Source organism: Pristis pectinata, chromosome 12 (genome assembly GCF_009764475.1).
Source record: "Pristis pectinata isolate sPriPec2 chromosome 12, sPriPec2.1.pri, whole genome shotgun sequence".
Taxonomy (NCBI): Eukaryota; Metazoa; Chordata; class Chondrichthyes; order Rhinopristiformes; family Pristidae; genus Pristis; species Pristis pectinata.
Genome location: NC_067416.1, coordinates 19,204,573 through 19,217,554, shown reverse-complemented (window position 1 = coordinate 19,217,554; position 12,982 = coordinate 19,204,573). Strand labels below are relative to the sequence as shown.

General features: G+C 40.1%; 1 protein-coding gene and 1 long non-coding RNA gene across 8 annotated transcripts in view; one reads left to right on the top strand and one right to left on the bottom strand.

Moving 5' to 3' along the window:
* LOC127576954 (uncharacterized) overlaps positions 1-12,982 on the bottom strand; it is an 84,949-nt gene that overhangs the window by 21,233 nt on the left and 50,734 nt on the right. The gene's annotated exons all lie outside the window — the stretch shown is intronic.
* The window catches only part of LOC127576951 (arginyl-tRNA--protein transferase 1), a 131,685-nt gene that overhangs the window by 98,355 nt on the left and 20,348 nt on the right, over positions 1-12,982 (top strand). For all 7 annotated transcript variants that reach the window (XM_052027778.1, XM_052027783.1, XM_052027782.1 and 4 more), the window contains one exon: positions 6,004-6,124. In XM_052027778.1, the coding sequence (XP_051883738.1) occupies positions 6,004-6,124 (121 nt within the window). The remainder of the gene's footprint in view (positions 1-6,003; positions 6,125-12,982) is intronic.

The following is a 12,982-nucleotide window of genomic DNA, read 5'->3' as shown; positions in this document are numbered from 1 at the left end:
CTGACTTAAATAAATTTGCAGGCGGGAAGGTTATGTGTGGAGAAAATATGTTAATTCTATCACTTTTGATGTATACCCATAAGATAACAATTATTAAAAATTGTATGTTTCATCTGTATTTTTTCATTAATATTTTGTGTAGTCGTGGTCAGGCAAGGTAAGACTACCACTGTTTTGAAGCGGAGGTGGTACAACATATGTTCTCTCTTCTTGCTTGCGCTGCACAGTTGGATATCACAGGCTACAAAGTTGGATATCGTGATGTATTTTTCTATTTGCCAACACATTCCTTTTAGGGAGTTCACAGGCAAGAATCGTGTCCTTTAAACAGGTTGTATTTGTCCAGCACAGTCCCTTCAGGGTAAAAAGTGAGGCACAAATTCTATATGATTTAGTATAGGTGGTTTCTAAGCATGAATATACCAGCATAAAACAGGATGAGTTTGCAACAGATAATGACTTCACTCTTGTGTCAGAAAATTGTAATATAAAGAAAGAAATTCTGGCCTAGTTGGGATTATTCTGCTTATGTGCCTTCAGTAGCACTATTGAGAACTCAGTCAAAATCTGCTGAATCAATGGGAGACTGTTTGAAAGACGGACAAATAGATAGGCATCTGCTTGGGGGGATAAATATGCAAGTTCTAGGTGCCATTGTGAGATATGCCCACTATGTTAATATTCATGCCACTATCTAGGATATTGCTGTGTCATACAAGTAAAATTGTAGTATTCCCAAACTACGAAGGAAGCTGTCAATTTATGTTAGTATACCCTGTTCCAGTTTTGTTTGTTTAGTTAACTGAATTTTTAATGAGAATTAAACAGTCTTGTTTGTTTATGTACTACTGATGCAACTTGAGAAATTGTGTTCATTGTTCATGATAAGATTGCAGGACCTACATTATCACAGTGAACTAAACTGTCAAATGAAAGGCCATTTTTTTTCTAGTGGTTGAGATTTTCAAGCAAAATCTTCAATAGCATACCATAAAATTCAATGGTTCAATAAATGACATTTTTACATATTCTATGATTACTTGCACTCTTTTTATAGCCTTAATTTGGCAATGAAACTTTCTGTTATCAAGGAAAAGAAATGACAGGAAAGCCTTATTATTCCAGGTGGCATTGTTCAATTAATTGATCCATGGCTGAAATGTTAGCACGTTTAGATAGGGATTTCAGTTGTGATTTGTTGACATTATAAGAAAGGAATACTGTATTTGGAAGTGCATGGCACATCCTCAACGTCATCTATGAAGGAGTGCATTGCAACATTAGCTGCAAATTAATTGCTGCTAGTTAGATATATTTTATGATGAGATATGGCCGATTATAACTCTCCTTTCCAAGTTTGACAACACATTGATTGCATTAACTTCTTGAAATTCTAAACATTTTACTTGTATATAGGAATCAATATTGCAAACTGATACTTGTGTTCAATAATCCATTTATGGTAATTGATGCAGTCACCTTCATGTTAAGCATGACAAAAGCATCCTGCAGTTGTTTGTCTTTCTAATGGTTATATACCTGGTTTGACTTTGTTGTGGTATTTATTTTCCCCTTCCCTGTTTTCTGATGGGATTCTCCCTTGCATCTGCCATTTGCTAAATATTGCCTGTGGTTGTAGATGGCGATATTGCTCCCCATGCTGTGTAGATGTGTTTACTGCAAAGAAATAGAGTGTGGTGCTAGTTCTTCGGACATTCCTTTTAATCCCTGCAAAAATGCTTGACTTCACAGATTTTTATTTAGGTTTGGTATTTGATGTGTCTTGAACCTTGTGTATGTAAATATATGCAGTGGCAATTCTCCCCACATTCTCAACAACCACCTCCAAATTCTCCCACTCAGTGACACACTTGGGGCAATTTACAATTGCCAATTAACCCACCGACCCAAACATCTGGATTGTGGGAGGAAACCCATATGGTCACACGGAGAATGTGCAAACTCCACACAGACAGGACCTGATGTCAGGATTGAACCCAGTTCTCCGGAGCATGAGGCAATGGCCTTACCAGCTGTGGCACCATGCCAACCTTGTTATTTTTATTGAAACAAAAGCACATAGTGCATTTGCATGTAGTGTGATACATGATCCAATTTCTTGGCCGTTGCTGCCACATTTAAAATAAAAGCATCGTGCATATAGTCCCATAAAATGTTTACCACTTTTTTGCTTGTGTGCTTTCTAAGGAATAATGTACTCTTGTTTTATTTTAGAACCTTTCACACAATTTGCTTTGTACATTTTTTAAAGTTTCATTGGATTTCCCCTCATAGTCATAGAGCACTATAGCACAGAAACAGGCCCTTTGGCCCATCTAGTCCATGCCGACCTGATCGTCTCTCAAGTCCCATCTACCTGGACCATATCCTTACAAACCCCTCCCAGCTATGTACCTTCTCTTAAATGTTACAATCGAACCCGCATCTACCACTTCTGCTGGCAGCTCCATCCACAATCACACCACCCTCTGAGTGAAGAATTCCCCTTGTATATTTCATCTTTCACCCTAAACCCATGACCTCTAGTTCTAGTCTCACCCAACCTGAGGAGAAAAAGCCTGCATGCATTCACCCTATCTGTACCCCTCATAATTTTGTATACCTCTACAAGATCTCCCCTCATTCTCCTGCACTCCAGGGAATAAAGTCCTAACCTATTCAACACCTCACGTTAAATTCCATCTGCCATTTTTCAGCCTATTTTCCCAGATGGGCAAGATCATGCTGCAAGCTTTGGCCTTCCTTACTGTTCATTGCACCCCCCAGTCTTGATGTCATCTGCAAGTTTGCTGATCAGTTTACCACATTATTATCTGAATCATCAATAATAGATGATAAACAACCGATCCCTGTGGCACACCATTAGACACAGGCCTCCAGTTGGAGAGACAACCATCTACTACCACTCTCTGGCTTCTCCCACTGAGCTAATGTTGAATCCAATTGGCTACTTCATCTTGAATGCCAAGTGACTTAACCTTCTGGACCAGCCTCCCATGTGGGACTTTTTCTACATGGACTTTCGCAAGGCCTTTGACAATGTCCACTGCCATTCCCTCATTGACCTTCTTGGTAACCTCCTCGAAAAACTCTTTAAGATTGGTTAGACATGACCGACTACGCACAAAGCCATGTTGACTATCCCTAATCAGGCCCTGTCTATCCAAATGCTTTCATATCCTGTCCCTTAGAATGCCTTCCAATAATTTAACCATGATTGACTTCAGGCTCACCGGCCTATAATTTCCCGGCTTATTCCTAGAGCCTTCCTTGAACAAAGGAACAACATTAGTTATCTTCCAGTCCTCTGGCACCCCACTCATGGCTAAGGATGTTTTAAATATCTCTGCCAGGGCCCCTACAATTTCTGCACTAGTCTCCCACAAGGTCCAAGGGGATACCTTGACAGGTCCTGGGGATTTATCTACTTTAATTCACCTCAAGACAATCTTCAACCTGGATACAGATAACAGTAATCTGGATACGGTCCATGACCTCACTACTCTTTTACCTTAGTTCTATAGTCTCTGTCTGTCTCCAGAGTTAATACAGATGCAAAAAAATTCATTTAGGATCTTTCCCATCCCTCCCGGCTCCATGCATAGATAACCATGCTGATCTTCAAGAGGACCAATTTTGTCCCTTGGTACCCTTTTGCTTTTAATATAGCTATAGAAACCCTTGGGATTCTCTTTCACCCTGTCTGCCAGAGCAACCTCGTGTCCTTTTTTTGTTTGCCTTCTTGATTTCTCTCTCAATTGTTCTCTTGCATTTCTTGTACTCAAGAACCTCATTTAATCCTAACTGCCTATACCTGATATGTGCCACCTTCTTTTTCTTTACCAGGGCCTCAATATTCCTCAATAGCCAAGGTTTCCTAAACCTGCTAGTCTTGTCTTTTATTCTAACAGGAACATACAGATTCTGTACTCTCAATATTTCACTTTTGAAAGCCTCCCACTTACCAAGCTTCTCTTTGTCAGAACAGCCTATCCCAATCCATGCCTGCCAGATCCCTTCTGATGCCATTAAAATTGGCCTTACTCCAATTTAGAATCTCACCCCGAGGACCAGTGCTATCCTTCTCCATAATTGTCTTGAAACTAATGGAATTATGATCACTAGATCCAAAGTGTTCCCCTACACTCACTCCTATCACTTGCCCTGTCCTGTTCCCTAAGAAGAGATCCATTATTGCACTCTCTCTAGTTGGGACCTTTACATTATTGATTAAGGAAACTTCCCTGAACACATTTGACAAACTCTATACCATCCAATCCCTTTATAGTATGGGAGTCCCAGTCAATATTTGGAAAGTTAAAATTACCTACTATCACAACCTTATTTTTCTTGCAATTATATGCTTTCTCTCTACAAATTTGTTCCTCTAAATCCTGATGACTATTGCGAAGTCTATAATATAATCCCATTAATGTAGTCATCCCTTTCTTATTCCTCAGTTCCACCTATATTGCCTCAGTAGTCGAGCCCTCCAGTACATCCTCTCTGAGCACTGCCGTGACGTTTTCCCTGATAAGTAATGCCATCCCTCCCCTATCATGTTTAAAACATCAGAACCCTGGAACACTGAGCTGCCAGTCCTGCCCCTCCTGCAACCAAGGTGTCACTAATGGCTACAACATCATAATTCCATGTGCTGATCCATGCTCAAAGTTCATCTGCCTTACCTACAATACTCCTTGCATTGAAATAGACGCATCTCAGAACATTAGTTCCACCATATTCCAGTTGATTTCTGTCTGTGCCTGCCACTTTGGTTCCCACCCTCCCTGCAACTCTAGTTTAAACACCACCCCCCCCCCCCCCCCCCGAGCAGCACTAGCAAACCTTGCCGCAAGGATATTGGTTCCCCTCCAGTTCAGGTGCAAACCATTCTGTTTGTACAGGTCCCACTTGCCCTAGAAGAGAGCCCAATGATCCAAAAATCTGAAGCCCTCCATGCTGCACCATCTCCTTAGCCACGTGTTAAACTGCACTATCTTCCTATTTCTTGCCTCATTAGCGTGTGGCACAGGCAGCAGTCCTGAGATTACCACCCTGGAGGTCCTGTCTTTTAACTTGGCACCTAACTCCCTGAACTCACTTTGCAGGACCTCATCACTTTTCCTGCCCATGTCATTGGTACCGACTTCTGGCCGCTCACCCTCCCCCTTATGAACTCAGTCTGAGATGTCTCTGACCCTGGCACCTGGGAGGCAACATACCATCCGGGAGTCTCATTATTGTCCACAGAATCTCCTATCTGTTCCCCTGCCCAATGAATCCCCTTTCACTACTGCACTCCTCGCCCCACCGCCCTTCTGAGCACAGAGCCAGACTCGGTGCCAGAGACCTGGCCACTGTGGCTTTCCTCTGGTAGGTCATTTTCCAAACCACCCCCCCCCCCCCCCCCCAACTGTATCCAAAACGATATACTTGTTATTGAGGGGAACGGCCATACGGCCATGGGAGTACCCTGCACTGAATGCCTATCCCCTTTCCCTCTCCTGAGGGTCACCCAGCCACCTGCATCCTGAAACCTAGGTGTGACTGCCTCCCTGTGACTCCTGTCTATCATCTCCTCAGTTTCCCTAATGATCCAGAGTTCATTTAGCTCCAGTTCCCTAACGCTGTCAGTAAGGAGCTGCAGCCAGATACACTTCTCGCAGGTGTACTCATCAGGGACAGTGGAGGTCTCCCCGACTTCCCACATCCTACAAGAGGAGCACACCACTGCACTGGCTACCATTTCACTCTCTAACTGTGGAATAAGAGAGAGCAGAAAAAAACCTTACCTGAAGTCTCACCTTTGCCTCTGCTCACCAAAGCCTCCTGAACCAAAGCCAAATCAATGATGACAATAAATAAATTTTGTTGTTATCATTTTTCTTTTGTTTTTCAATGTTTTTTAACTTACAATTTGAATGGTCTAATTACTGTAACTGTGTAACTTATATCCAGTGTTTCTTTACTTTTTCTTAGGGTCAGTACCATCCATCCTACTTGTTGTGCCCAGAGACGTATATCTGGGTACCCATTGAGAAGTGCAAGACAAAATTAGACCAGTCTAAATATAGCCGGCTCAATGAAGATCCAAGTGCTGGTAGGTTTACAGACTGTGAATTAAGCTGCTTTTGCCTATTAGCTTTCTGGTCACTGTAACTGATTGTGCTGCTACTGAACATGATTAATGTTTAGGACAATATAAGCAGTTCTTATAAAGAAATATGGATCTATATTATTTATCCCTCTATACTTAACGTTTTTTTTCTGTGTGGACAAAGTGTTTGCCATCACTGTGTTCATTTAAGATACCTGTGATATTAATGTATCTTGCTGCTGAGGAAACACGGTATAGCCTTCATTTATTTCACCACTTTGCTTCAAGTGCAGCATTTTTGTTTTGTTTTATTCATTTTTTGGGGGATCTGGGAATTGCACTTATTATCCATCCCTAATTGCCCTTGAGAAGGTGGTGGTGAGCTACCTTGAATCACTGTCGTTCTTCTGGTGAATTGACTCCCACAGTGTCTTAGGGAGGGAATTCCAGGAGTTAGACCTAGTGACGATGAAGAAACAGCAATACATTTCCATATCAGGACTGAGGGGGAATCTGGTTATAGGTGGTGCAAAGGCTTTGGGGTGACAGGAGGTCTTGCTGCAGAAGACCTGGACTGCTTGGTTTGCGGAGGAGTTTGCCTTCATCAGCAAATATCGCTACTTCTGACCTAATGAATGTCATTGATGAGAAATTAAAGATAATTGGGCATATGAAACAGCCCTAAGGAACTCCTGCCATGGTGACCCAGGGGTGGGATGATTGACTTACAACAACCACGGTCATCTTTCTTCTCACAAAGGTGAGACTCCAACTATTGGACTATTTGTCCTTGATCCCATTGACTTCAGTTTTATCAGCCTCCTTGATGCCACACTTGGTCAAATGCTGCCTTGATGTGAAGTGCAATTGCTCTCATTTTACTGGTGGAATTCTACTATCTTGGACAATGTTTGGACCAAGATTGTGATGAGATTCATTCAGAACCATTGCAAAAATAGACCCATTGGGTACAACAGGGGCAATCTGTGCATGGAAACAGAGGTCTGGTTGAAGTCCTAAATGAATGCTTTTCATCAGTCTTCATAAAGGGAACAGACTCTTTAGTTGCAGAATTCAGTGAAGGGGTAGGTGAAAGTCTAGTCCAAGTCTCCATAAATAAAGAGAAGGTAGTCAGTGCTTTAGAAGGCTTAAAGACGGATAAACCCCCAGCGCTGGATGGGATTTATCCGAGGATACTACGGGAGGCAAGGGAAGAGATGCTGAGGCTCTGGCCAAAATTTTTAAATCTTCACTGGATACAAGTGAGGTACCAGAGAATTGGAGGACAGTAAATGTCTCTCCCACCCCCCCCCCCCCCCCCCCCCCACCCCGCCTTATCAAGAAAAGAGCTGAATAAAGCCTGGTAATTATTAAACCTGTGAGCCTATCATTAATGTTAGGGAAGATACTGAAAAACATTCTGAAGGAGAGGATTGATGATTAATTTGATTGAATTCTGTGAAGAGGGAACAAAGTGTATCATTGAGGGCAGGGTAGTAGATGTGATTTACGTGGACTTCAGTAAAGCCTTTGATAAGGCCCATATGGGAGACTGGTTCAAAGATTTAAGGCCCATGGAATCCAGGACAAGTTAACAAATTGAATCCACTGAAATTGAATTCAAAATTAGCTTGGCAATAGGAGACAGAGGGTGATGGTAGAGGGTTGGTTTTGCGATTGGATGCCTCTGACTAGTGGTGTCCCACAAGGATTGGTGCTGGGGCCCTTGCTTGCATGTATTATACATGAATGACTTCGATGTGGTTATGAGAGGCAAGAGAAGGACTAGACTATGGCAGCAGGTGGGAGGATTACAGGGAGTGGTCCTTATTCATGCAGCTGTGCTTTTAATTTCAAAGCTGGTTACTTCTTGTGGTTTGCATTTAGTTTATGAAGGCTTGTTCTTATTTGTATTTTAATGGCTGCTACCACAATAACTCCAGAAAGATGCTCCACACCTAACAATCCCAAACAGTATGTGTATTGTTTTGTGGCCTTGCATGTGCTTCGTTAGAATGTGATAGCCACATTTGGTACTCTGATAATGTTGTCAAAGACAGAATAAATGAAAATTTTCCAAGCAGGTGTAGACAAGAGGCTTTGATTATGAAGAGTAACTTAGAAAACTGGGGTTCTGTTAATTAGAACAGAGAGATTTAAGAACTGGTCTGATTTAAGCTATTCAAAATTGTGAAGGGTTTGGATATGGTGAACACAACAAATGTTTTGTTTTTCCCCTGGGTATAAGACAGTAATTGGAAAATATAAATTAATCATCACCAACAAGTGAAAGGGACACTATTAGAACATTTTTGACAAAAAATAGAGAGCCCAGCTAGAAACAGTGACAAAAAATTGTGCCGGATAGATAATTGAAAAGAGAAAAATGGTTTGAGAAATAAACAGGGAAAAGGCAATAAATTGATGGCTTTATCGAAGAGCCAAATAAGAGACCTCAGAGCTATAAACTCTGCTTCCCCTTTTGTCAGTGATGCATTGTATTGATTTTTGTTTTCCTTTCTTTTATGCCCCTGAATTCATTCACCCAAATTGTCTATGGTATGTGGGAATTAAATAATTTGAAATCAGAAATTACTAAATCTAAAGTTGTTAATCAAACTATTCTGTATTGACAGCCTGTAAGTATACTATTCCACATGTAGTACTACCACAGTTTTGGAGGCTGCAAATGAAATTCAAGGGTGACCTCGGGCCCAGAAAGCCCAGTTGTGGAAATGTGTAATTTAAGCATGAGCACAGTACCCTCAGTTTGCAGTCTGGCACATTACAGCAAGGATGCTGCTGGTGGCAAAGATCAGAGCACAAATGTTCCCCTGAGAGAGGACAACAGATTCTTGCACCTTGTGGCTATTGCCGTACTTCCAAGGCACTGCCTCAGCTATCTAGGAGGAGGGCATATTGCTATTACGGTACACATCATTGCTTCTCCTGCAACATTCAGGACATTGGGGGTTTCTGCTTGTGCTGCAATGGGCCTAGAGCCCATTTTTCCTGATATGAAAGTGATGGAGAGCTCCATTACAATACTTGTAGCCTCAACCATCATCCAGACTCCTTTTGCAAGGTAGTGGTTGGTCTTATGCTCCTGTAGTTGTCCGGTAGGCCTGGCAATTCACCAAGCATTTCATTGTCTACATCCAAACTCACAATCTGCCCCATCAAAGTTCTGATCTGAATTCCATAAAGAATTATTTGTGCAAGTGCTCACCCTCAGAGGAACCGGACTACCCTTTGCTTGCCATAGCTGCAGGCCACTTGTGCCTGGTAACCGACCGTGTTGAGATCATAAGCTAATGTCATGTGAAGAGCTGGTATTTAGGTCAGTGACTGCTAGGGTCAACTTGATTGAGGAGGTATCTTTATCATTGTGCAGTTGCTGATCAGCCATGGATTTTTAGAATAATCCAGAATTAATTAACCATAACTAAGAGTTGCTTTAATTCCAGATTTATTTAATTTTTTGAATGTAAATTCTGTAATGGGATTTAAGCTTGTGCCTCTTGATCAATAGTCCACAAATCTAATTGTTAGTGCAGTAATCTAATTGTTATAGTAGATGAAAGCATTATATTACAGAGATATTAACAGATTATGCAAAAGGGCAAAATTGTGGCAAATGAATTTCATTGTAGTTAATTTTCATTATTTTTTTATTATTAATTGTCATCCATATTGAATTTAAAAAGTATAGGCTAGGAGTGGTGTTAAAGAGTTCAATCTAATTCAAATGCTGCTTATAAATCACCCTCACGTTACTGGTATCAAACAAGTAGTTCCATAGTAAACAGAGGCTCAATCTACCTTCTTGCAGCACATCACCAACCTCAGTGCACCAAGTGATAAAACTCACCAGTTAATCCAATTGTGTATTTTGAAAATATTATGCATACATATTTAATGGTGAACAGTAGCATTTATTTAGTAAACAGAAAAAAATTAATAATTTAATTTTTTAAAGAAAAGTACAAGTGCTTTAACCTGATTTTAAGAAATTATTTAATCTAAAAAGCAATAATGGAATGACTTCAGTATACTTTTAACATCCTCGCACTATCTTTATCTGTCATTTTCATCAGATAAAATGCAAAAAGTCTTGAATTTTTCACTGCTGCATGTTGAGATTCTCTTGAGTTATGGGCTTTTTCTGTCTATTCATCCTTATTTATTCTGTATGATTTCAATTTGTCAAACTGAGAGTTATTTACTTTTCCCCACCTGAAGGTGAGTTTTTCAGCCGAGAGAATTGACTTCAAATAATGGTTAAATGGATTGCAGAGAAGCCCTAATTGATTAATGCATAGGTCTAGAGAGCTTCACTGGGTAAACTATAATTTATTGTTCCCAGTAACTTTCAACTTTCCTTAAGATATCTGCGAACTCTGAAAGTAGAAAATTTTATGAAAGGTCTTGTGAGCTTCACCAAGGCATTCTGCAAGCAAATCATGTTTTGCTACTAATTTGGTTATAGTTCTATTCTATTTTCGGAGGGTTAGCCCTCTATGGATTGATCTGTCTGTGTCAGAAGTTTATTGCTTATTGTAGAATTTAAAGTCAAGGTCGAGTTTATTGTCATGTGCACAAGTATGTGTGTGCACAGGTGCAGTGAAAAACTTGCAGCAGCATCACATGCACATAGCATCAGATAAGCAGCATTCACAAGAAAAATATAAACATAAATTAAACAATCCTTACAAGAAAGAACACAATTAGAATATAAATAGCCAATCTTTATAATTTAACAGAACAAATTAAATGACTTTTTTTAGAAACAGTCCGCAAAACCACAGGAACAATCAAATGCAAAGCATTTTGGATGATGGTTATTCGAAATTAAATCAGAGATTGCACCAAAAGCAGCTGAGATTATCACAGCTAAGAATATTCTAAAGTTCCAAAATAGCTTCAAGAGATTGCAAATTTACATTGTATAGTATCCACACTGGCAATACGTAGATCTAAATGCATTATCACTCTGAAATCAAATTTGTGTTCAGATACAAAAAAAGTGCACAAGATAACAATTCTTAACCAATACTGTTAGATTCTAATGGAGAAATGGATTCTCCTTTCATAACTGCAGTAAATCCTTTCAAGACTAAACACTTATTTTCAGATTTTGTTCTTGCCTTTTCTTCCCTTACATTGGATTCTTTCCCAAAGCAAACTTGTACTTTTATCTATCCAATTATCTCAATAGGATCACTTCCAGTGTTTCCTAGCCAGGCTGAATAACCATTTCCTTTTCTTTCCTTGTAACTCAGATCTTTAATGTAGGCCACCTAACTGTATTTTTCTGTGTTGCTTTCGGAGCTTGACTATTCCGTCTGTGTCTTGTCGATCAACACTGTGTACAGTGGTGCACAGTTGCTCTGTACCACAGATTTTGCTGACTCTAGCTTGCTACTCTACCTGCTGCCCCTAGTTTACTTGTGCATATCCGTAAGGAAGAATCTGTTGAATACAGTCACTGTTTTGCACAATCTAATTTGGTCACGTGGGCAGGCCAGAAACCATCCCTGTGAAATTACCAGAAAACATTTGACAAATGTCAAAGCGTTGCCCTCAGCTTTTCCATCCGTCAAACCTGTCAAACTTTCTTATTGCTTCTGAAAGTCATTGACAGTCGAAGTGTGTAGAAGTCATTTTATTTTTAAACTTACTAAAATTTTTAAAGAATTAAAACATACGTCTAAATAATTAAAAACACTACTGCATTCTTACCTTTCTTCCCTGCCCTCATAAAATCACCATTCAAGTGAGTGGACTTGTGGATGATGCACCAGATCTAACCTGGCACAGGATCCACGAGCAGCCTTCCCGGCGAGAATTCCAGAAAGTTTGCACTCCACCGTCAGACTCTGTAGGAGAGTACAGTGGAAGATTTATAGAAGGAATCTGTATCAAGTTTGAGACTTCTGCTCTTTGATAGCACAAGCCAGAGATAAGCACATGCTAGTATTTGCAAGCATCTTCTGGGCCAAATATAATCTGACCAGAACACTGTTCATTTCTGGCACGAATTCTGTTTTCTACCTACCTTCCTTATTGTACTGCTTGGTATTCTTGCTGTGGGAATGTTGCTCTTCAGTGAGTACTCCTGTGGTTGCAGCCTTGATCACTTCTCAAGGATGAGGTGGAATTGTGTACTGCTTGATACAGATGTGGTACACTAGTTGTACTGTCATAAACTGGCCTTTGTTGATTCTACAGCATTGATTGGAGAGTCTGTTTCTCCATTTGTATCTAACACTATTGGTTTAGTATTTGTTAAGTAATTTTGTCCAAACTTTTTATATTTGAAAACAAATTTTGTCCCAGGCTGGTAATATATCTGGGTCTGCTGCCAAATTTAGATGTATGCAAAGTAAATTTGCTGCTTTTACAGCTTTTTTAAGGATCATGTTTGTTTTAGATCCTGTTACACTATGGCTTGCTTGGCAGAGATAGAGAACACTATAGGCCACCAAATAAGGATATGGAGAAAATGTACAAGCAAGTTTCAGAAAGGTAATAATTCTAAGTAGATAATGGGGTATTTCACTTAGCCTAATATAGACAAGGAACACAACAGTGTAAGTGATGAAGATTGGAGGGGAGTTCTTTAAATGTGTGCAGGAGAAGTGCCTTGTTCAATTTATCTCCAGACTAACCACAAAGGATATAGCACTGGGTCTGTCTCTAGAGACTAAATAGGGAATGTTTCTCTGGGAAAACATTGAGGAAGTGCTGAATTCAGTATCAGTAGGTAGAACATGATTATGGAAAAGGGCAAAGAACATTCAGATATGAAAATAAATGAAGGATGGCCAACATTAGTGAGTCAAAAAGTGATCTAGTCCA